Source organism: Aphanomyces invadans (genome assembly GCF_000520115.1).
Source record: "Aphanomyces invadans strain NJM9701 unplaced genomic scaffold supercont1.64, whole genome shotgun sequence".
Classification (NCBI taxonomy): domain Eukaryota; phylum Oomycota; class Saprolegniomycetes; order Saprolegniales; family Verrucalvaceae; genus Aphanomyces; species Aphanomyces invadans.
This window is the reverse complement of record NW_008580209.1, coordinates 132,106-153,509: the sequence shown is the minus strand read 5'-3', so window position 1 is coordinate 153,509 and position 21,404 is coordinate 132,106. Positions and strand designations below refer to the sequence as shown.

The window sequence follows — 21,404 nt, the reverse complement described above, 5'->3', positions numbered from 1 at the left end:
CGCGTCAAGCTGGTACCTCTGGGTGGGCTCGCGTGGTGGTCGAGTCTGTTGGGAGTACGTGAGCATGGGGACGATGAATTTCACGTACGCTCGGCTTCGACGTCAGCGACGACGCGGTTGGTGACCATAATGCGAAATCCGACTTGGTCGATCTGGTACGAATCGACGGCCGAGCGAATTTTCTCCAAGTACACCGTGGGTGAGTCGTTTCCGAGTCGAGGAGGGACCCCGAGGAGCATGCCCATCGTTTCCAACGACGCTTTGCCATCGCACGTGAGCGGCGCCAGCGCCAAGTCGGTCGACCGGACGAGCGTGATCCCGGTCGACACTTCGTCGAGGATCATGCTAGACACCAACAGCATGACACGACGACGACATGTCAAAGGGGGTGCACCAGCTCACGCCATGCGTCCGCATCTGGCCGTCGGTCAGCGGAACGATTTCGTCGTGGGAAACGTTGACGATTGTAAAGACGACTTGGCGGGGGGACGGGTCGAACCGGCGCAAGATAGACTGCTTGGACGTGCCGAGGAACGGATTGATCGAGTGAAAGTACACCAAGTCGCTGTCGACCCACTCGACCATCTACAGTCGACACCATAGATACGGATGCGACGGCGGGGTTTCTCTCGTACGGGCGACGACGCAATGCCTTGCGTAAAGAGCTTCCAGTACCCCTTGGCCACCTTGTCGATGCTGGCAAACACAGTGACCTGCACGCGCGAGCTCGTGCCGTCGACGACCTCGTTCGCTTCGTCGCGCCAAGTGCCACCGTCGACGGGCGACGTGTGCAGTGTGATTGTGACCTGGTCGTCCCCTTGGAACGAGTGATTCGGATGCTGCAGCACGGCCATGTGGAGCGCTCTCTCGGTGAGCCATCGGTACCCCTGGCGTCTGCACACCGGGTCGGCCACGAGCGTTGTTTCCATCCACGACGACCGCGAGAAGTTGGCCTAAACACGGTCGATGACATCGATCGACGTGGGGAAGCAGGGTACAGGGAGGGGCCGCTGCGCGGACAGCCACACTGCAAGCTCGCGAATGAGCCGCGTGCGCGCTTCGACGTGTTTGCGCAGGCGGTTCGAGTGCGACAGGAGCACATCGGTGGCCATCGCGAACGGTGCACGATAGCTTCGAGTGGACGGCGGCGCCTGTCGAAGGCGCTCCAGCTTCTTTTCCAGGTACTCGATCTCGACTTGGAGCTTGTGGGCGTCGGATTTGAGATTCGCGCGAAACGTGCGCATGCGCAGCCTCGCCGTGACCGCATTCGAGTCGCCCATGGTCGATGCCGACTGTGATCCAATCAGAGCGACGGAAATGCCAGCTCGGTCATATGGATAGTGGGCATTTTCGTGTGCAACCCGTCGAGTGAGTCGGCGAATGGCACTCACTCGACGGGCGTCCCGGCTCGAGCGGGTGAACGTAAACGTGTGGCAGCATGGGCGACGATGCAGCGACTGCTTCCCGATGACTTTGACACGTGAGAGGGAGGAGACCGAGGACGTGTCATGGCTGTCATTCGTCATCGAGTGTGGCACCTATGTCGCAGACAGCACACGTGACCGACTTTTGAGGGAGCGCGTCCCATAGGACCATTCTAGCATCGCGTTTTCGTGGAAAGATCACATGATTTGGAGCCACGCGCCTGTGCCATCGAGGCGACGCCTAGTCAACAAAGGGAGTACACGGGCTTGGTTGCGTGTACTGCTTACTGTGTTTTGCGATCGTGGCCGTGGTGGCCACGGACGATTTCTCGATGGGGGCATCCTGTGTGTCGTCAAGCAGCTTGTCATGCACGACAGTTCCACCCAACGCAGTCTGGATGGCCATCGCCCCCATGTGACAACGGGTCCATGCATCAGCTGGACTTGTGCACGTCGTGTGTGTGTGACTACGTTCCGGTATTCGCGGGCGACTGCATTGAAGGTGGCGCCCACCGTTGCGTGGCTGTGGGACTCGGAGGCAGCGTTAGGCGACGACTGGTCGTCGTCGGTGTGACTTGTCGACACGATCGAATCTGCCATGGCCGACCCGCGCAAGAGGGATGTGGTGCGCGCGTTTGCAGAGCCATGGGCACACAAGGCCTCGCTAAACGGGATCGACCAGCACGTTTGGTTGCATCCACAACCTGGAGGTTGCTCGAGGTTTTGATCCCACCTAGCGAGCGCCCGCTGCAAAAAGGAAAAGGGCGCGTGCGGTGGCCGCAACCTCTGCATCCACGCAGAGCGGCCGTCTCACAAACGAGGTGTGACCTGCCAGGGTGAAGGGCGGTCGGCGACACGCCGGCAGTGGGGATTGTCTCGTTCCAGCAAGCTCTGCAGCTTGTCACTGGAGCCTTGACACGATTGCGTTGAGCTCGTCCATGTCGGCGCGGGCGATCGCTCGGTGCTTGCAGCGGTTTTTCTTGTTGAAGTGGATCCGTAACAGCCAATCACAGGGGGCAAGAGAACGAGCCAATGAAAATTCAGAACGCACGAAATGCTGGCGGAGGAGACGGCGCGCGGACCGCGTGTAGACGAGCTGCCGATGCGGACTTGGACGAACGTGGTGAAGCCGCATGACACGCCATGAACTGTTTGGCACGAACGTTGCGACGACAGTGTCTCCCACGGGATCATCATGTGTTGTGTTTTTGGTTTGCTCGCATGGCCGAATTGCCCGCCGTCGTATCGTCAGGCGTTCGTCGTGGGCGAAACCCGACTCCTCGAAAATGTCGAAGTGGTGGGGCGACGGAGGCCCATCAAGGTGCTGCCCTCTTCCGGTGCTGCTCGAATGATGCATCCATGGGCGTCGTTCCCCGGTCGAACAGGGTCCGTGCGGAAGAAGTCTTGCAGCCCCTCCATTCTCTCGTGGATCAAGGAATATTTGTTCGTGGACACATGCCACCGTTGCGAATCGGCGAATGAGGAACAAAATATTGTTATGTTATCATGAAGGCACAGCCACGACGGCAACTAGCGGGGTGTCTTCACGAGTGACTTCGTCCACAACGGGCTCGACGCCCTTCAAGCGCTCGATCAGGTCTTCCAGGATCGTCCAGACAAGCCAGAGAAACACAGTGGGGGCGACAGCGTACACGGACACGGTATGGGGAGCAGTCGATTCGCGAAAGACCACCACAACCAACGCACTTATACAAAGGAGCGCCAAGGAGTAGATGCGGAAGGCGTACGCAGTCGCAGCAGGAGAAGGCTTGCCTTCGTGGTCATTGTGGGACAGAGAAGTTGTGATGGCGTCCTTGAACGAGTTGGGGACGACGAAGAGGAACGCGAGGGCCGCCACGGCCGCCACGGCAACCCACACGTGAACCACGTCGGCCACAGCTGCAGGGGAGACATGCCACAAGAGAGCAAAGCCGGCGGCGGACACGAGCAGGACGAGGACGCGCCACAGCGAGAACGCAGACATCGGGGGGAAGTTCGAAAATGACACGCAAGGAAGTATCGACAAAGATACCGTGCAGGTAAGCCATCGAATTACTGCTCCTCTCCATCGCCTGCATAGTATATGTGAAAAGAGGCATTAAATAGATGACTCTGGGCTGTGCACAGACCGCGCAGCTGAGAACGGGTCAAGCGTTACCGTACGAAATCGCGCAAAATAGAACAAATGGAGTCGAAATATACACTTTTGACCAGACACAGACAAAATACTTGCGTTCACAAAAGTGCCGCGTCCTCGAGGCAGCTGCCCGCGCCGCCGTGGACAAGAGAGCATGCACATGCATCCCAGGGTCACCGTGAGGGTTTTTTGGCGCTGCACAGCGGGCGTTGCTGGGCTCGGCTACACTACAGGAGAAGAGCATGACCCTTTATGCGGGGCCTAGTCTGGCCTTGTCACACTGTCCAGCCATGGGACGCCCGGTCAGCCACCTCGTCCAACGTGAACTTGGCTGTGGAGGGCACGCATTTCTTCATGTCGGTATTCAACGAGGTCCAACTGGCACACCAACAGTTGGTCCATCGAAAGCATATACCACCGATTCGATTATCGACGGCGACTGCGCGAGTCGCGATCTCGTTCGCGGCTTCTGTCTCGATCACTTCCTCGCCGACTGCTGCCTCTGCTTTCTCCACCTCGCTCACGACTTCGCTCCCGCGGGGTCTTTCGCTCTCGCGACCGCGATCGGCTCGACGCCCGCCCGGACCGTGACGATGGCGCCGACGAAGTCTTTCGGTCCGATTCTTTGTCTATTACAACAAATTGGGATGAGTCGACATGGCGCCTTCTTGTTCCAAAAGGGACCGCCGCGACCTACCTCGGGAGCGAGACCGCGATCGACGATGGTGCTCCGAAGGCTTCCCAGCTCCCCTCGACGACGACGAGGGGACGTCCTTTTCTTTAGGAGGTCGATGTGGAGGAACTTGCTGCGGGGGAGGTCCATTTGCCCATGGTGGCGGCGGTCCACCCCATCCGCCGCCACGTCCACCGCCAGGAGGCCCGCGAAACATGTGTGGTGGTGGGTGGTGAAGATGAGGCGGGGCTTTGCCTAAATATGTCCGCGTGAATGCTTGTTGAGGAAGGACAGAGCATTACCCATGGGGGGAGGTGGCAAGTACGCAGCCAATTCTGCCGCGGCTTTAGCCTTTTCCTTCTCTTCCGCTTCCTTCTCCTGTGCCTTCTTGTACGCCAACTCGCGGCGATTCTGTTGCTGCTTGATGCAGTATTCCTGGGACGGTGGGGTGAGGCAAGAAGGGTCCGTATAGAGGAAGGATGCATACTCTCCATGTGGACTCGTCAAAACCGTAGTTAAAGTAGTCGGAAATGTCGACTCCTGGCTTCCGCCACGGCTTGTCGTCGAGCACGTCAATGTCAACGTCGAATGCCGTGCGGCGGCCACCGATTCCCAAAAGCGCAAGTTCATCAAACGATGGGTCGAATTGCTAGTACGCATCCCATGAGCGTACGCGAATAGCAAACGTTCAGGCAAAGCCCGTTACCTCATGCGCAGGCCGGGCAGCAGGCTGTAGTTGCGGGCTCACATGGTCCCCTCGAACATATCTGTTGTCACCACGGGTGAAGCGGAGCTGGGGCTTGGATGGAGACTCGGTCGAAGCTTTCAGGACTATCGCGATGCCTTCCTCTTCTTCGAGTTCATCCTCGTCGTCGTCGTCTGGTGGAGTGGATGCCGAGACGGTCGCCTCGTTCATATTACCGTACAGCACGACATTGTCCTCTTCTTCTTCCTCTTCCTCCGCAGGAGCTGGAGCAGATGCCCCGCTTTTGGCGGTCGTCCCAGGTTGGTGATTCAACGAAGTCGGCAGGACGTCGTCGCCAAACTCTTCGTCGAACTCCTCGTCCATGCTCGTCGCGGTCGCCGTACAATCGCGCCCGTCCTCCTTGATTGAATACTCGTTTGTACAGGTTTCCCACGCCGAATTCCCTTGTTTGAGGGGATGGAATAAAACCCGTTTTATCCCCGCTCTCGGCAGGTTTGGACGCGTTTATTGCCCCCACCGAGTGTATACCGTGACGGTTTAAACGCGTTGATGTCCCTCGATACAAGCACGACGGCAATTCGGATAAGCGTCCGGATACCGAGGGCATATTTTGTTGGTGTACAGAAGTCGGGGGATTCACGACCAATCGTTGAAGAAAACGAGCGCCGGGCATTTACTTTCGTAAAACCTCCTTGCGTCAGGTAAGCCGCGATGAAGGATCGACGGTCGATGATGGAGCGTTCCGTGTAGAAACATGCCTCACTCCTTTGGTACCCGTGCGCGTACTCGCCACATGTATGCCCGTTCGTTCCGCCACCGCGGTATGATCAATATGTCGACGTACTTGCGTACGTTCAAGGTCGGTGACTACGTCGACATCAAGGCGAACGGTGCCGTCCACAAGGGGATGCCCCACAAGTTTTACCACGGCCGCACTGGACGTGTGTACAACGTGACCAAGCGTGCCGTCGGCGTCCGCGTGAACAAGGTGGTGGGCAACCGCATCATCCACAAGCACATCAACGTGCGTTTGGAACACGTGCACGCCTCCAAGTGCCGCCAAGATTTCTTGGACCGCGTCAAGGCCAACGAAATCAAGAAGAAGGAAGCCCGTGTTACGGGTGTCCGCCTCGCCATCAAGCGCGAACCTACCCAACCCAAGGCCGCGTACACCTTGAAAACCCAAGGGGTGCTCCCCGTGACGTTGGCCCCTCAACCTTTCGTCGACCTGATGTAAGCATGCGACGACAATGGACGGCGGATGGAACACCAAGGAGGCCAGTTAACGAACAAGCGTGTGTTTCGATAATGATACAACGCTTGCGAACCGAGACTCGAACAGGCGCAACTCGATTTCCTCTGCATTGCTGTGTTGAGTTGCCGCACATCACGAGATGTCCAGGGGTGGTCCCACGAGAAACTGGACGGTGCCCACGGACGAATCAGGAGGACGACGTCCGTGGTGCTACAATTCCCTCGGACTGTGCGATGGGACCAGGAAACGAGTTGAAGGCGTGCTGTGCTCACGGATACGATGGTCGGGGTGGACCTCATCATAGTCGTCGGATTAGATGCTCTCGCAAAGCCACGTTACGGCGCGTACCTCGTGCAGGACAACCGCACCCGCGTCGATGATATCAAAGTTTCAACGATGGAAGCTCGTCATGACTCCAGTGTACCATCAAAGAACGGTCTCTTCGATGTACTACCGCGTGTACCTCATCGAGTCCAATATTGCGTTCGTCGGCTCGTCGATCATGGCCGCGCACCCAGGACGTCCAGCGCCGCGAATTGAAGTTGGTGGCATCCGGAAACATTATCCGGATATGCTTGGCGCATGAAAACAACACAAGGATGAAGGTGGTGGCGCTCGTGAGCGGCGGCAAGGACAGCATCTACTCGATGATGAAGTGCGTGTCGTATGGCCATGAGATCGTGTGCTTGGCAACGTTACAGCCTCCGCATGCGAATGAAGAAGTCGACTCGTTCATGTTCCAGAGCATTGGCACCCACATCGTTGAGCACATTGCAACGTGCATGGACGTGCCGTGGGTTTCGCACACGCTTGAAGGCAAGTCTGTGTCGACCGAGATGGGGTACGACACGACAGAAGGCGACGAGGTCGAGGACCTCCTTTTGTTGCTGCAGCAAGTCCAACAAAAGTTTCCCGACGTGGACGCCGTGTCGAGTGGCGCCATCTTCTCCAACTACCAACGCACTCGTGTTGAGCATGTGTACACATTCCCACTCTCTTTGGCGCATCGTGATCGTTTTTCTAGCTGTGCACGGTTGAACTTGACGTCGTTGGCATACCTGTGGCGCCGCGATCAAGCGGACCTCATGCACGAAATGATTGAGCACGACGTGCATTCGATCTTGGTCAAAGTGGCGTCGATGGGTACGGCGCTTGTTGCAAGTGCGAGCTTCTCCAACTTGAATCTTTCGTAGGGCTGAGTCCCAAGAAGCATCTTGGGAAGAGTCTGGCCGACATGCACTCGACGTTTCTCGACCTGGTATCGTCCCGCAGGATGGGAGCACCGTCGACAACGATTCCAATGGTAGCATGACAAGTACCAGTTCCATATCTGTGGCGAAGGCGGCGAATACGAAACGCTGACCCTGGATTGCCCGCTCTACAAGAAGCGCCTCGTCATGTGCGTCCTGCTCCATCCTGTCTTGGGAATCGATCGATGCTTCCGTAGCGATCAAGCCCACATCCACGTCCACTCGGACGATATGTTTGCTCCAGTCGGGCTGTATTGTATCGACGCGGTCCATCTCGAAGACAAACACGGCGTTGGCCGCCCCGCGGACACTGGCGTCGCACGCTCGTCGCTGCCGCCGGCATTTCTTGCTTCGACCCACCCCCCGAGGTCGACTCCGTGTCCCACCATCAAATCGCATCGCTTCCGAGACCAAGTCGTGGTGTCTGGCCTCGCTTCGTCGACCTCTGCGTTATCGCTTTCGGACAAAGTCCTCGACGTGTTTCGCCAGCTCGAACGTACGTTTGTGCCACCCCATCGAGTGCCTCTCACTGCGCGCCCGCAGACGCTCTGGCACTGCACGCCATGCATTTGAAAGACGTCGTGTTTGTTCATGCATACGTCAAGGACATGGCGACGTTTCGCGACGTGAATGCCGCGTTTGCCGCGAATTTTCCAACGATGCCGCCCTCGCGGAGCTGCGTGCAGGTCCATTTGGCCGACGACGTTGTTCTCGACTGCTGGGCGTCGCGAGCCAAGCGAGAGTTGCTGCATGTTCGCAGCATCTCGGAATGGGCGCCAACCTGCATTGGTCCGTACAGCCAGGCGAACCAGGTCCGCAACACCTCATGCCAAACGAACCTCATCCTCGGCGCTGGGAGTAGCTGCACTCGTCGCTAATCGTCGTGGCGGGGCAGATTCCCCTCGTGCCAGCCACCATGGCACTCTCCGCCGTCCCGAACGACCTCTCGTTGGTACGTGTCATGGCGCTGCGAGAGTTGACTGCGACGACTAGTGTGTGGCGAATGTGCTGGCCGTGCTGGAAGCGTTCGAGTCCAACCTGCGCCATATCGTGATAACCCTAGTGTACAAAGCGACGGAACCGTCGGGACATGCCGAATATGACGCCGTTCGGTCCATGCTCGCGGGGAATTTGCACCGCCGCGACGAGTTCGAAGCCGAAGGAGACAGCGACGAGAGCGACGACGAAGTCGACAAAGTCGACGCCAAGCTCACTTTGTCGGTACGTGAAAAAGTCGTCGTTGGCGAGCGATCGACGGCTGGGTAGAGGGTGTCCCCGATATGCGTGGTGACGGTCCCGGCGCTGCCGAAAGGAGCACCGGTGGAAGTGGAAGCGGTCGCGATGGCCCACAAAGCGCTTCGTCTGTTCGATCCGAAGGGATACCACCAACGTCAGGAGATGCTCCTTCTTCGACCGCGTTGCTGAGAGAAGCATAGGTGACGACCAAGGAGGTCATAGCGACTGGACGATTGTCCCGCGCATGCTGTGCATGGGCTTTGTGTATGGGCCCGTGGGGGACGACGTTGGTTGGGACGTTCGTCGCCACGTCATGCGTGTTTTGGAATATGCCAACATGGCGTGGCACAGCATCCTCCACATGCGAGTGCATTACACCGGCGCGACTGCACCACGTAAGACGAGGTTGCCGCTGCCACTTGGGCTCATTGTGTCGTGGTAGGACTGGCCACGTGCGACGTCCCGATCACGTTTGTGCCTGTCGAGCACATCGCCGCTCCGTCGTCGTCGCCGCCGCCAACTCTTGCGATTCAAGTCACAGCGTACAACGGGGAGCTCATGGAGACCGACCTGTGGCTCGCCAAGCAAATCTAACTCACGATTTCACAATGTTCAAATGTCGCCCCCTGCGTACCTGTATAATCGAATACCTAGACCCGCCTGCCATATCTTGATTTGACGCACGCGATATATGGATTGTTATAGGAATTCAATTTCAACCAATGACATTTCATATTAAGGTTGAATTTCGACCAATCCAATCGCACATGCGCTTGGTTGGTTCGTGGCTCGAATGTGTCGTCGGTGCCAACCACTTTTGAACTTCCCAACAACACCCACCTCTTCATGTACGTTCGGCGCCGACTCCGCTTGTTGGACCTCCCTGCGTGTGCATCTCTCCCTTCCCCTGTGAAGAACGAGAGAGCTGGAAGTCCCTCAACCGGACCCCTTTCTTCAGGAACGGGTCCGTCTTGAGGGGCATCCATTGGAGGCAGATTCCGTCCGTGCGTGTGCCTCCTCATGGAGCCATGCCGACGTTCTGACCTTGGCATCGACACATGGACCTCACTTGTGTGCTTGTGTGTTTGCTCATGTAGCATGGTGCGCATGTCCGTTCTCGCCGATTGCCTCAAGACCATCTACAACGCTGAAAAGCGCGGCAAGCGCCAAGTCCTCGTGCGCCCTTCGTCGAAGGTGATCGTCAAGTTTTTGCAAACCATGCAAAAGAACGGGTACATTGGCGAATTTGAAATCGTCGACGACCACCGTGGTGGCAAGATCGTGGTGGAATTGCGCGGACGCATCAACAAGTGCGGTGTCATCTCGCCCCGCTTCGACGTCAAGCAGCACGACATTGAAAAGTGGATCAACAACTTGCTGCCTTCGCGCCAATTCGGGCACCTTGTTCTCTCCACGACCTACGGCATCATGGACCACAACGAAGCCCGCCGCAAGCAGACCGGTGGGAAGATCATTGGCTTTTTCTACTAAGCGCGTCAAGCTGGGTGGTTAACTCGAGTAATCCCAACACGGGTTGTTCAATATGACGTTGAAAATGTATTTATCTCATCGCGTGCCTGAAGTCGACCGATGTGCCGCCCTCATGCAGTACTGAAGTGAATCGGGCGATGACGAGGCGGTGGAGCTCCCATCACGTCTGCGTTTGGCGCTCTCGCATGCATTTGCTGGGGAGGCTCGATGCCGTAGTAGCACTCGAGGCCATCGTCGTTGGTCAGCGTTACGTCGGCACCTTTCGAGATCAAGTACGCGCCTAACGTCTCTCCGTATCCATACGCAAAGCAAAAGTGCAGCGGCGTGTTGCGCCGTTTCTACAGTCACAATCAAAAAATGCCGTGTCATCGCGACGATGTTCGTACATTGCACGCGTTGATGTTGGCGCCGCGACGGAGGAGCTCCTTTGTCAGCCGCTTGAGACCGTTCTGGCACGCGATAATGAGGAGAGTGTTGCCGTTCTCGTCTGTAATGTCCACTGGCAGTCCATTGTCCAGCACGGTCTTTACGTCGTCCACGCGGTTGTGTCGCACGAGCGAGAACACGTCGACGGGCTTGACAGGCTTTGCGAACGCAATGTCTTTGTAGTATGAGCGTTGAGGTTGCAACGCCAATGTCGGACGGGGAGGAGGACGGGCCGCGGTATCGTCTTCGCGTTCGTCCGAGGAGTACGATGTGTTTTCATGTCGAGGGGTGGAAAAGTCGAACAACTCCGAGTTGCTCGAGGTGGACCGAGCCGTGGTCGCAGCCGCCCCGCGAGGAGACGTGAACCGGTGATCTTCTACTGCAGGAGGTATCGGAGGAACATCTACAAAAGGAACGGCAACGGAAGGAATCGCTCCAATGCGCCGCGCTGCATGGCGCGGCGTTGAGAACTGCGTCGCCATCGCGAGACGATGCAGAAAATAGCACGCAGACGAATTCTATATTTAGACTACCCCATTTTGGCAATTTGGGTCCCAAATTTGGATACATTTTCAGCAATATTTGGCAAATTTTCTGTTCCTGTCAACATGGACTGTTTGGTGCAGGACGCCGGATGCACCGACGCGTCGGGGTTTCGGGGTTGTTGCGGGAATGGAAACCCCCTTGTTGAACGCGCCCCATGTCCCCCGACAACGCCGTCTGCGCGCGACCTCCATGTCGTCGCACTCGGTTCAGTATGCGTGAGCCGGGACCACGAACGACTCCCGAGGCAATCCACATGGAACGCGCGCTCTGATTCTCTATCACAACTCGCGTTTGGATTGGTTCAATGATTTCTTTTTGTCCAATCAAAGCTTCGAAATCCATGGAGTCGACGTTGTACTCTCGCGTCGCACGGCGTTCGCGCGGCGGTCGCGCCGACGAACGCATCGTCCATCGAACGCATCCGATGTGGGTTCACCCTCGTCGCGGCGTTTTCCCGAGCGGCCTACCCAGAGTTCACGTTGGAGCGGTGGATCTCAAGTCCTGTCGATAGACCCCCACGTGCATGGACGACGACTGCAAGCGCGCCACGGTGGAGCGAGTGCAACTGCGCTGACCAGATCAAGATCCATGTCATGCTTGCCATGAAGCGACCCATGGGACATTCCATGCGGCAGGACCTTGATGTACGCGTCGGAGCTGCCGTAGACGGTCATCTACATTGGCGGCGATGCGCCATGGCAAGATCTAGTACTGGATCGTTTGCTCTGGATCACTTGTACCTTCGCCTCTCACAACTGAACGACAGACACCCCGTACATGAACCGCCTTGAAGACAGCTCATCGCAAGTTCAGGAAGGATATGAGTGGCAAGAAGGGGAAAGGCGAGAGGTCCGCGTGCCGCCGCCTCCACCGTCCAACGAGAAGGCGGACTCGTTTCGTCGGGCGTCTCTCTCGCCCGGAACGATGCAATCACTGCCGGACTATGTCAAGGGCGCCGCATGTACCCCCGCTGGTCAATCCAGAATTCTCTCACGAATCGCAGGAAGGTACGGGCTGCCATGCACCACGAGTGGGCAAGCGAACGACAGAGCAGACGATCGAGCGGTCGGACGTGATTGTGAAAAGCCGCCACAATTCCGTTCCAAACTCAGATGCCGCGCAGGCGCGAAAAATTCCACATGGATGGTACCCGAGGTGCACGATGTATGCCATGGAGGTGCGTCCATGGCACACAACATGTAGCGACGGCACGAGTGGGTGGGTTTGCTCGCATCGGCCGCCGTGTGGCGACGCATGGCGGCCGGTGGGTTGCCCGGAGCGAGGATGTCCGCACGTCGCCCGGTGGACCAATGGCCGCGACACGACCGGGCAGTAATCCGCGACTGGACAGTTGTCCGGTGCACGTGCGAATCCACCAAATATTTCAACGCGGATCCGTCACAAGCATTCGAGCAACCGACCATGCGCGCGAGTTCCGCGGCGCTCGTGTGGCTCGCGGCTGCGGCCGAGCCATTCAACGCCCCCAACATCCACTACAACACGGACCATGGCATCGTCCGGCACGTGCTGGACCCTGCGTCGCAAAACACGCCATTGCACTTCAACCAACGACACCTGCGACCCCCGCCGCCGCGCATCCCACCCGAGTTTGACATCTTCATCGGCATCTCGGCGTACCGAGATGGCATCCGATGTGGGTTCACCCTCTTCACAGCGTTTTCCCGAGCGACCCACCCCGATCGAGTGCACGTTGGAGTGGTCGATCAAGTCCTGCCGACGGACCCGACGTGCATGGACGAGTACTGCAAGCTCGCGACGGTCCAGTGGGGCGAGTGCAAGCACAAAGACCAGATTACGATCGATGCGCGCGACGCTGGTCAGTCCCAAGGCCCGACGATCGCGCGCCATGCGCAGCAGCACCTCATTCGAGACGAAGAGTTTTGCCTCCAGCTGGACGCGCACAGCCAGGTGCTTCCGGACTGGGACACCAAGCTCGTCGCCGAGTGGGGTCGCACGGCCAACGAGATGGCAGTCTTGACGACGTACCCTCCCGGGTACCACATGATCGGACCCAACTTGACGTACCCGCATCTGTCGGCTTCCCATCTCTGCGACCACACGGCGCGGTCCGGCCCAGACATCGTTCCATTTGCCACGGGCATTGTGTACGTCGAGTACTCGGAGCGGCCGCAGCTGTCGGCGTTTTTTGGCGCCGGGCTGTCCTTTAGCAAGTGCCATGCCGAGCGGCGCGTTCCCGTCGACAACCAGACCCCGTGGCTCTTTTTTGGCGAAGAGTCGCTCCGGTCGTATGCGCTCTGGTCGAACGGGTACGATTTCTACAGCCCAAGTCGCCATGGGTCGGTGGTGTTTCACAACTGGACGAGTGATCCGAAGAAAGCCAGGTACGACTACAATTGTGGCGGACGACTCCCGCTGACGAGAATCGCCAAGGTTTGCAGACACCGCCCAGGACGATGAGGTCGCCGATCGGCGGCGGCGGCAGGAGGAAGAGAAGAGTCGAAATCGCGTCCGCGCCGTGCTCAAGCTGCCATTTCATGGCGACGTCGACACGACCAACTTTCACGTGTTTTACCGCGGGACCGTGCGCAGCGTCGACGCGTTCTTGGACTTTCACGGCGTGTCGAATGCCAACGTGAGTCTAGACCAAGAGCGATGCCACCAGCTGCACTGGGTGCCGTACGCCCAGCCTGACGATGTCGAGAAGCTGCTGCCGGGGTGGTACATGCACCAACTCATGGACAACACCAGCGCGGCATCGAACGAGGTCGACGATACCAGCCACGCCATCGACGTGTTGAAAGACCAAGTCAAGCAGAGTTTGACCGACGCGTTCAAGGGCCAGCTCGACGCCATTGCGCGCTCGGGCCACAATATCACGAGTCGAATCGAGATGCTGGCGCTCGAGGACGCCGACCAAAAGCACGTCTGGCTCGACCAACTCCAAGAGAAGCTTCGCATCGTGCAGTCGTTGGAGATCCAGCTCGAGAAATTCAACGACCGCACGACCCTCGAGTCGTTTTCGGAGATCATGCCGGCGCTCGTGGTGTTGGTCGCGTTGGCCTTGGTGGCGTTGGCGAACCGATGGCGACGAGCGCTCCATTCGTGTCGAGGGCCGACCAAGGACAACACGAATGGCATGTGATGCGTTGGACGAGAGGCGATTGTCGTCGAGAGGTAGACGCAAGGGACATGTATTCAACGTGAGGCGATGCCATGGCTTTTACCTTTGTCTTGTCCATGGAATGGCTCCAGAGTCCGGGTCCCATGCGTCGCTCGTGCCCATCCCGACGATGCGACCATCGGATTCATGAAGTGACGAGACAAATCGACGGCCCCGCCCTTGATGCGCTCGTCAACAAACGTGGTCTCCACTCGGCCATCCACCAACTCACTCGAAGATCGCCGCGGGAGGACATCCAACATCGAGTGCGCCAACCACACGATTGAACAAGAGCACAGTACTGGATCCACTCCACACGCTGCTGCAGGCGGTGACGACGTCGAGATCGCGACGATCGCGCGGTGACGACGTAGAGATTGCGACGACCGATGGCTCTCCTGGACACTTCTGTGTCAAGTCGTTGGGTCCCTCCATCATTCGCATGATGCGCTCGCCCATGTTTCGCCGCCTGCATGGACGACGAATATGGCCGTCGCCACCGTCCGCCACGTATGCCTTGGGTGTTTTCGACAACACTCTGCGTTGAATCGAAGCGCTCTCGTCCGAGCATGTCGATGGGGACTCGATGTCTTCCATCGACCTGTACATGGAGATGGTTCATTTTACTTGTCACTGGAATAGATCGCAATGAGCGAGTCCGTGGCCCCGGCGGCTAGAAGCAATCGATGCGGGTGAAACGCGAGGCAGCTGACTGGACCAATGCGCTAACGTGGTCGTGAGAGTCGTCGGGAAGACGAGCGACTTACTTCGCCGAGGAAGCCTTCGTGGTACCGAATCAGCGCGAGCTGCTCGCCGTCTTGGCGAAACACTTTGATAAACTGATTGTGCGATCCCGTCGCGTACAGCGGCGCAAAGTCGTGGACAGCCAGCGCCGTCATCGGCGACCGATGGGCCTCGAATGTCTTGACGCTTGCCTTTTGGTAGCGCAGGTCCCACAATTTGACGTCCCCCGACACAGACCCAGACAACAGCTCGTGCTTGGATCGATACAAGTGCGTTCCTGGCACCATCATCATCATCACGGCATTTCCATGACAAGGTCGTACCGACGATCCAACTCGAATGCTCCTTGAGCACCATCGGGGACTTGGCCCCTCGAACGTCAAAGAGCCGCACGGTGCCGTCGCCAAATCCCGCCGCCATGCACCCCATGACGTCGTCGCTGTGCAAACTCGTCACACACGCGTCCGTTTGAGTCGGCACCTACGATTCCGGTCGTTCGCATATTCAGGAGGCAGCACGACCCGTACCGCGATCGTGCACATTTCGTGGTCGAGCTGCCACCCTCGCAACGTGCTGCAGTTGCCGCCGGCAAAAAAGAGACCGGTTTGTTGCTGCCAGGTTGTGACAAGGCCCGAGCCGCGCGTGCCGGGGGTGAGATCGGGCACGGCGGCGAACGCGAGCACCATGTTGGACGACTCGTACACCTTGACAACGCCGTCGTCCGACCCACAGTACAGCAGCGACTGCGTTTCCTGGTTGAGCCAGCCCAACGCTGTCACGCGGGATCTAGACAGAGTGGGGACACGATCGACAGCCACGATGACGTACCCGACCGGGTTTTGGTTGCTGAACTGGAGCACGCGGTCGCTCGAGTCGACATTCCACACTGCGATCTGGTCCTTGTCATCGGCTACGACCAGCACGCTGCACAACATGGTCAGGAGATCCGCGCGCGATCGCAACGTGCCGCACCTGTCGTACGGGTGGAAGACCATGAGCGACGACATCTCGGACTTGCTGTTGAAGACGGCGCTTTGTCGCAAGTGGAGCCCGTAGTGGCGAATGTCTAGTCGGGTATGTGTCACGCGCGATGGCAGACCGAGGACCGCATACCGTCGTCTTTTTGAAGGGCCAAGTGGGTTGCCGTCGCTCGAATCGCGGCATACTTTCGACGTCGGTGCAAATGGAGCTGGCCTTCGGGGCTGAGGGGGTCGGTCGCTTCGTCCGGTGGAGGCTTTCCACGGTTGTATTCGGCGCTCGCCCAAGCGTACAACTTGCTCTGCAGTTGCGTGGGGAGCACGACCGCCGACAGAGCATTGTCGACGCTGGACATGCTGTCCAACGACTGCGACGGCCGCACGGACGACGCAGCGGACGGCGGCGTCTCGAGGTTGGGAAGAGAATTGTCTCGGGGAATGATCGAAGCGAGCGCGGCCGTCGGCACCCGCGTCAAGAGGATCTTGACCAGCGGCCGCAGCGCTGGGAACGGGTCGTTCTGTTGTACTTGCTTGAGCGCGCTCCAGACCGACGCAGCGGACGGGTCCAGCACGCTGCTGTTGTTGGACGTGTCAAAGAGCGCCACATTCCTTGGGTGGAGGACGACGCCAGCATACGCGACGATGCCTTCGCGGCGCACGAGCGGCGACGCGTCGAGCAAGCACCACGAGAACTGCAGCGCGAGGGATAGGTCCTGTCGAGGAAACGCGCCGAGAGCAAACACGGCCGACGCACGAACACTCGGACTCGGATCCGACGCGGCCAAGTGGAGCAGGGGCGGTGCAAACTGCCTCTCGAGCGCAGCGGCCGACGGGAGCTCGAAGCGCTCCCAACTCTTGCCCAACGTGAGGCACGCCCACAAGCGAACCATCGGGTTCGCGTCCGAGAGAAACGGGGTGACGGACCCTACATGCGGCAGCAGCGCTTGCTGGCCGAGGGTGAAGCCATCGCACAGACCGCTGAGCACAAACAGCGCCTGGATCTTCTGTGCGTCGGGGAGGAGAGGCGTGGTCAAGTGATGGAGAAAATAGAGGTGTCCGTCGACTTTGACGAGGTCGACCTGGCACGATTTGTCGAGGGCCATGATTTTGCACCAGATCGAGACAAGGACGTGGCGGAGTTCGGGGGCGGGGCTCTGCAGGAGCTTTTCCACGTACGGGAAGATGCCAACGTTGAGGGTAAGGTTGACGGCATACGGCCCGAGCTCAAAGAAGTCGGTGAGGAGGCACAGCGCGCGAAGGCGCAGCGCTTGGTTGAGCAGCATCTGGAGGATGATCGGGAGCTGCGGTGGCGGCGGTTTGGCAGGGGATCCGAACTCAAGCCACACTTCAAATGCAGTCAGTTGCTCGGCAAAGAAGCGGGAGTGGTGGAATGTAATATCGGCCGATGGACTCGCGGTCAGCACCGTGTTCAATGGCGGAGTCGACGGCGGGGCCATTGGCGATGGCGTGTGCAGCTGGGAGAGGCAGGTTTCCGCCGCCAAGTCCTAGACATGTCTCGAGGGAGTGGCGCGCGACCGACGTCGACGTACCCAGGACCGCCACAGCGGATGGTGCGACGTCGGCGGCAGCGCGGGAAGGGAGCATGGTGTGCACCCTTGCGACTTGAGGATGCGCTCGGCGAGCAAAAAGTTGCGAAACAGCGACGCTACGAGAAGATCCTGGCGAAAGAGTCGCTGGAAGAGAGCGGGAGGGAAGAGATTCCATGCGATGGTGTCGGTGATGGCCGTGAAAATCCAGTTGAGCTCCCCCAACGGCGTCTTTCGGTCAGTGAGTTTGCCTGGCGGCGGTCGTTAGCCCTGTGGAATGCGAGCGGCTGTACCTGGAATGCGATCGATCACACTCGGCTCGAGATGACCCATACTCTTCTCGTTCTGCGACAGAAACCACCGCAGCGCGACCGTGATGGGCGTCGTCAAGCACGATGTAAATACGTCGGCACATAGACTCGGGTGCATCGGAAGCACTTCGTTGGCGCCGCAAGCTGCGAGCAAGATCGCATCCGTCGACCGGAAGTGCTGCAAGAGGATGCCCGCGGCAGAGCAGTCGAACAAGTAGATGCTCGGCGTGCCAACCCACACCTGAAGCTCGTACACGAGGAGCGGGATGTACTGGGTGTAGCTCTTGTTGAACACCCAGATCTCGCCATTCGATGTCGGACGGGGCACGCCGTGGCCGTTGTAGTGGAATAGTACGCGGTCGTGTTTTGCGTGACGCCGCAGAGAGACGCAGAGCTGCTTGATCTCCTCGGCCGTGGGGTCCAGCGACTGCCGATATCGCGCGCGGGGTTGCCACCGCTCGTACTGCGACTGCAGGGTCTTGCCGATTGTCTCGAGGGCTTTCTGCGCTGGCATCGAGAAAGGTTCGACCCAACACTCCTTTCGCGCGCATGGAGTTGGCTTTACAATGTCCGGGGGATCTGTCCCGATGTTCAAACACAGCACGAGAGCCACGTCCATCGTTTTCAGTCGCGGGGTTACCATCCGCCACGGCACAACCTCTGGAGGTGGGTCGCTGTCCTCGTCATCACCCCAGAGAATTTTCGACAAATGCCTGTCTTCCATTGCATACGTCCGCGTCGGTGGTGCGGCACTGCCCCCTTCCGGGGTCGGGAGAAGCATCCCGCCACGTCCTGATGACGACGGTACAAACATGACGGGGAATATGGCCGTGCTTATTCGTCAAGATTCATTTATTAATATCGATAGATGATGCTTTTTGAATTCCACGACAAAAGATGACGAAAAAAAGAACTTTCACAGCCCAAATGTGCCATCGTCTTGAAATTTCTTTTCTGGCTACCGTACAGAGCAGTACTGCCGCAGGTCCAAAGCACTCGACACTCCAAAGCGTGGCGACAAACGAAGCTGGACATTCGATCAGCGCGTACTCCGTGCACAACAACTCGAGAAAGAATATGGACACACGTCACTCTCGTCTCTGAGTGGATTAATTTTGCAAATTTCATCAAAATTACAAGCGAAGGACAATATATATCCAAATGGACAAATTTTTCTCTTCTGGCGTTTATCTGGTTAAAAAGTGCTAACCCCGAAACCCCCCGAAAAATCCAGACTCGGTAAAGAAAAGATGAGTACTAGTAGCATATGTATCGGCAACGGCATCCACGAGGGGTGTACGTGCACGACCGGTGTTGCCCTATGCACCGTGCGGCACTGTCACTGCCAATGCATCCGCTTCGTTTGTTTCACGTTTGTAGCAGGAGCATCTAGGGTGTAGTAGATTTTTCTGTGAACGATATATTCTTCAATATATCAAAAATAAAAAAATACTTGTTCGTTAGATCCGGTTATCGAGAATGTGTTGACGGAATGTTGTCATGAGGCGCACCATGTAGTGGAGATTATGGAGCGTCGCAAGCATCATCGCGGTCGGCTCTTTGGCCTTGAAGAGATGGTGGATGTACCCAACCGAGTGCTGTGTACATGCTGGGCATGCGCACTCTGCATCAATAGGGCCCTTGTCCCCGGCGAACTTGCCGCGCACGACGTGGAGGGGGCCGCCTCGCGACGCCGAAAACAGCGTGCCATGTCGACCGGCGCGAGTGGGGAAGCACGAGTCAAACGTGTCGATCCCGAGAGGGACGCACTGGTGAAGCGATGGTTCATCTGCGATGCCGAGGAGATGGATCGGCTTCTCGTCGGGGAGGAACGGCCGCAAGAACGTCAGCAAGTCCATCATTTCGGTGCGATCTTTCCCCATGCTGCCGCCAATGGCGTGGCCGTCGAACGGGAGGGACGAAATGTACTCGGCGCTCATGCGTCGCAGGCGTTGGTCGATGCCGCCGTGGACGACGCCGTACATGGCTTGCTGATTGACGTGTTTCAGATGTTCATGAAGCGATCGCGCTTCCCACCGATGGGTGCGCATGACACTGGTTTCCTGACGTGCATGCACGAATGGAGTGGGGAATCACGGCAAACGGACGACTTACAAGTTTGTCTGGCGTGATGTGATATGGTGGCAGCTCGTCGAACGGGATAATGATGTCGGCGCCGTAAGCTTTCTGGATTTGGACACTGGACTCGGGAGTGAGCGAGATGCGGCGGCCATCCCGATACGACTTGAAAACCACGCCTTCCTCGGTGATCTTGACCACGGCCGACGTCGGGTTCGCCGCGCGGTACTTGCTGTGGGTGGACGACTTGCCCTTGAGCTCCTCGTGCACCGATCCGTACGCTAGTGAAAACACTTGAAAGCCTCCGCTGTCGGTGATGATCGGGCGAGAACGATTCATAAACGTGTGGAGCCCGCCGTGTTGTCGAATCACTTCAGGGCCGGGTTGAAGGAGCAAGTGGTACGAATTCGCAAACATGAGCTGTGCGCCGGATGCATCAGCTTGAGCTTGGGTCACGCCTTCGAAGGAACGTGAGCTCAGTTGTGACGACAACGCCGCGTTCGTTACCCTTCAGTGCTGCGTTGGTCCCGACAGGAACAAACCCGGGTGTGTCGATGACGCCGTGTGGAGTGTGGATGCGGCCGACGCGAGCCTTGGACTTGGTAGACTGGTGCACAATTTCAAATCGAAAGAAGTCCTTGGCCACATACGGCGGGAATGCCGACGACGGCGGTGGAGGCGGCGGGATCCGGTGGATGGCGCGCATGATTGTGAAAAAACACTGCACTTCCTATGACCGGTGTCTATTGGTTCATTTTTAGCCAATCAAACACAGAAAATCCTGGACAACGTAACTGATGCTGCCTTTCTAAACCCCGAAACGGATCGGTTTCACAGTTCGAGTGTGGCGCGCGCGCTGTGCGATTGAATTGGCTTGCCCCGTTTGACCATGGTGCTTGACATGACCCCTCCACAGAGCACGCGAGAAAGTGCGTTCCGTTCATCAGCGGGACTATGCGGCAATGCGAGAGAGGCAGCGTGTCGGGCCAAGGAGGATTCGTGATGCCGTCATAACGGGAGTCGCAAATGGCAGCCACAACTACACGTCAAAGCAATGGAGGATGTTGTGCCCCACACGCAGCGTTAGGATCAAAAGCTGCGGACATGCGAACTATAGATTGCTCGCTGTCCTGCGACCGCGATGAAATGTTGAAGCGACACCGAGTTCCAGCGTAGTGGAAGAACGACTAGCCGTGGACCATTCTCGGCCGCCGCTCGCAGGCCCGAGCGAACTTGTAGCACATGACGTTTGCTGTCAACACAATTCAAACCATGGTGAGTAGGCTCGTGCGGTGACCGATATCCCGTAGTGCACCTTGGTAGACGTTTTATTTGTATCGCTTACGTAGCACGGTTTAACAAGGTGTAGCGAATAGAGGGAGGCACGATGGCGCTGAGAGAAGCGGTGGCCATCGAAACGAAGAGACTGTTCAAGGAGACGTAGGACCTGTTGGGTTATC

At 58.0% G+C, this 21,404-nt stretch overlaps 10 protein-coding genes across 17 annotated transcripts; 5 read left to right on the top strand and 5 right to left on the bottom strand.

Moving 5' to 3' along the window:
• Positions 1-80: 80 nt before the first annotated feature.
• H310_14256 (hypothetical protein) lies at positions 81-1,280 on the bottom strand (the record flags this gene model as incomplete). Its single annotated transcript, XM_008882074.1, has 4 exons — positions 81-345; positions 395-585; positions 636-953; positions 999-1,280. 4 exons carry the CDS (start codon positions 1,278-1,280, stop codon positions 81-83), a joined length of 1,056 nt encoding a protein of 351 aa, XP_008880296.1.
• Positions 1,281-2,738: 1,458 nt separating this feature from the next.
• Positions 2,739-3,643, top strand: H310_14255. 2 transcript variants are annotated; one of them, XM_008882073.1, is made up of 3 exons: positions 2,739-3,085; positions 3,142-3,463; positions 3,531-3,643. In XM_008882073.1, exons 1-2 carry the CDS (start codon positions 2,903-2,905, stop codon positions 3,427-3,429), a joined length of 471 nt encoding a protein of 156 aa, XP_008880295.1. In that variant the 5' UTR covers positions 2,739-2,902; the 3' UTR covers positions 3,430-3,463; positions 3,531-3,643. The 2 variants fall into 2 exon arrangements, with proteins under 2 accessions (XP_008880295.1, XP_008880294.1); XM_008882072.1 differs by having other exon boundaries at positions 2,739-3,463.
• Positions 3,611-5,343, bottom strand: H310_14254 (hypothetical protein). The gene is made up of 5 exons (XM_008882071.1): positions 4,941-5,343; positions 4,722-4,883; positions 4,537-4,669; positions 4,259-4,489; positions 3,611-4,190 (listed from the first exon to the last, which is right to left on the bottom strand). The coding sequence occupies exons 1-5, from the start codon at positions 5,301-5,303 to the stop codon at positions 3,988-3,990; spliced, it is 1,092 nt and encodes a 363-aa protein (XP_008880293.1). The 5' UTR covers positions 5,304-5,343; the 3' UTR covers positions 3,611-3,987.
• Positions 5,344-5,572: 229 nt separating this feature from the next.
• H310_14253 (hypothetical protein) lies at positions 5,573-6,304 on the top strand. Its single transcript, XM_008882070.1, has 2 exons — positions 5,573-5,641; positions 5,691-6,304. The coding sequence occupies exon 2, from the start codon at positions 5,695-5,697 to the stop codon at positions 6,175-6,177; it is 483 nt and encodes a 160-aa protein (XP_008880292.1). The 5' UTR covers positions 5,573-5,641; positions 5,691-5,694; the 3' UTR covers positions 6,178-6,304.
• Positions 6,305-6,767: 463 nt separating this feature from the next.
• On the top strand, positions 6,768-9,344 carry H310_14252. Of its 2 annotated transcripts, XM_008882069.1 has the most exons (11): positions 6,768-7,174; positions 7,220-7,338; positions 7,389-7,453; positions 7,503-7,594; positions 7,643-7,941; positions 7,989-8,257; positions 8,308-8,397; positions 8,439-8,666; positions 8,712-8,835; positions 8,882-9,076; positions 9,124-9,344. In XM_008882069.1, exons 1-11 carry the CDS (start codon positions 6,795-6,797, stop codon positions 9,273-9,275), a joined length of 2,013 nt encoding a protein of 670 aa, XP_008880291.1. In that variant the 5' UTR covers positions 6,768-6,794; the 3' UTR covers positions 9,276-9,344. The 2 variants fall into 2 exon arrangements, with proteins under 2 accessions (XP_008880291.1, XP_008880290.1); XM_008882068.1 differs by having other exon boundaries at positions 8,712-9,076.
• Positions 9,345-9,496: 152 nt separating this feature from the next.
• H310_14251 lies at positions 9,497-10,241 on the top strand. Of its 2 annotated transcripts, XM_008882066.1 has the most exons (2): positions 9,497-9,529; positions 9,779-10,241. In XM_008882066.1, exon 2 carries the CDS (start codon positions 9,780-9,782, stop codon positions 10,170-10,172), a length of 393 nt encoding a protein of 130 aa, XP_008880288.1. In that variant the 5' UTR covers positions 9,497-9,529; position 9,779; the 3' UTR covers positions 10,173-10,241. The 2 variants fall into 2 exon arrangements, with proteins under 2 accessions (XP_008880288.1, XP_008880289.1); XM_008882067.1 differs by having other exon boundaries at positions 9,509-10,209.
• On the bottom strand, positions 9,715-11,103 carry H310_14250 (hypothetical protein). Its single transcript, XM_008882065.1, has 2 exons — positions 10,559-11,103; positions 9,715-10,510 (listed from the first exon to the last, which is right to left on the bottom strand). The coding sequence occupies exons 1-2, from the start codon at positions 11,078-11,080 to the stop codon at positions 10,283-10,285; spliced, it is 750 nt and encodes a 249-aa protein (XP_008880287.1). The 5' UTR covers positions 11,081-11,103; the 3' UTR covers positions 9,715-10,282.
• Positions 11,104-11,490: 387 nt separating this feature from the next.
• Positions 11,491-15,168, top strand: H310_14249 (hypothetical protein). The gene is made up of 2 exons (XM_008882064.1): positions 11,491-13,507; positions 13,557-15,168. The coding sequence occupies exons 1-2, from the start codon at positions 12,399-12,401 to the stop codon at positions 14,266-14,268; spliced, it is 1,821 nt and encodes a 606-aa protein (XP_008880286.1). The 5' UTR covers positions 11,491-12,398; the 3' UTR covers positions 14,269-15,168.
• Positions 14,817-18,683, bottom strand: H310_14248 (hypothetical protein). 4 transcript variants are annotated; one of them, XM_008882060.1, is made up of 9 exons: positions 17,848-18,683; positions 17,558-17,805; positions 16,144-17,512; positions 16,003-16,096; positions 15,859-15,954; positions 15,558-15,816; positions 15,354-15,510; positions 15,054-15,307; positions 14,817-15,011 (listed from the first exon to the last, which is right to left on the bottom strand). In XM_008882060.1, exons 1-9 carry the CDS (start codon positions 18,677-18,679, stop codon positions 14,910-14,912), a joined length of 3,411 nt encoding a protein of 1,136 aa, XP_008880282.1. In that variant the 5' UTR covers positions 18,680-18,683; the 3' UTR covers positions 14,817-14,909. The 4 variants fall into 4 exon arrangements, with proteins under 4 accessions (XP_008880282.1, XP_008880283.1, XP_008880284.1 ...); XM_008882061.1 differs by having other exon boundaries at positions 15,354-15,816; XM_008882062.1 differs by having other exon boundaries at positions 15,054-15,510.
• Positions 18,684-19,317: 634 nt separating this feature from the next.
• H310_14247 lies at positions 19,318-20,675 on the bottom strand. 2 transcript variants are annotated; one of them, XM_008882059.1, is made up of 3 exons: positions 20,452-20,675; positions 19,981-20,402; positions 19,318-19,928 (listed from the first exon to the last, which is right to left on the bottom strand). In XM_008882059.1, the coding sequence occupies exons 1-3, from the start codon at positions 20,648-20,650 to the stop codon at positions 19,326-19,328; spliced, it is 1,224 nt and encodes a 407-aa protein (XP_008880281.1). In that variant the 5' UTR covers positions 20,651-20,675; the 3' UTR covers positions 19,318-19,325. The 2 variants fall into 2 exon arrangements, with proteins under 2 accessions (XP_008880281.1, XP_008880280.1); XM_008882058.1 differs by having other exon boundaries at positions 19,981-20,675.
• Positions 20,676-21,404: the final 729 nt, after the last annotated feature.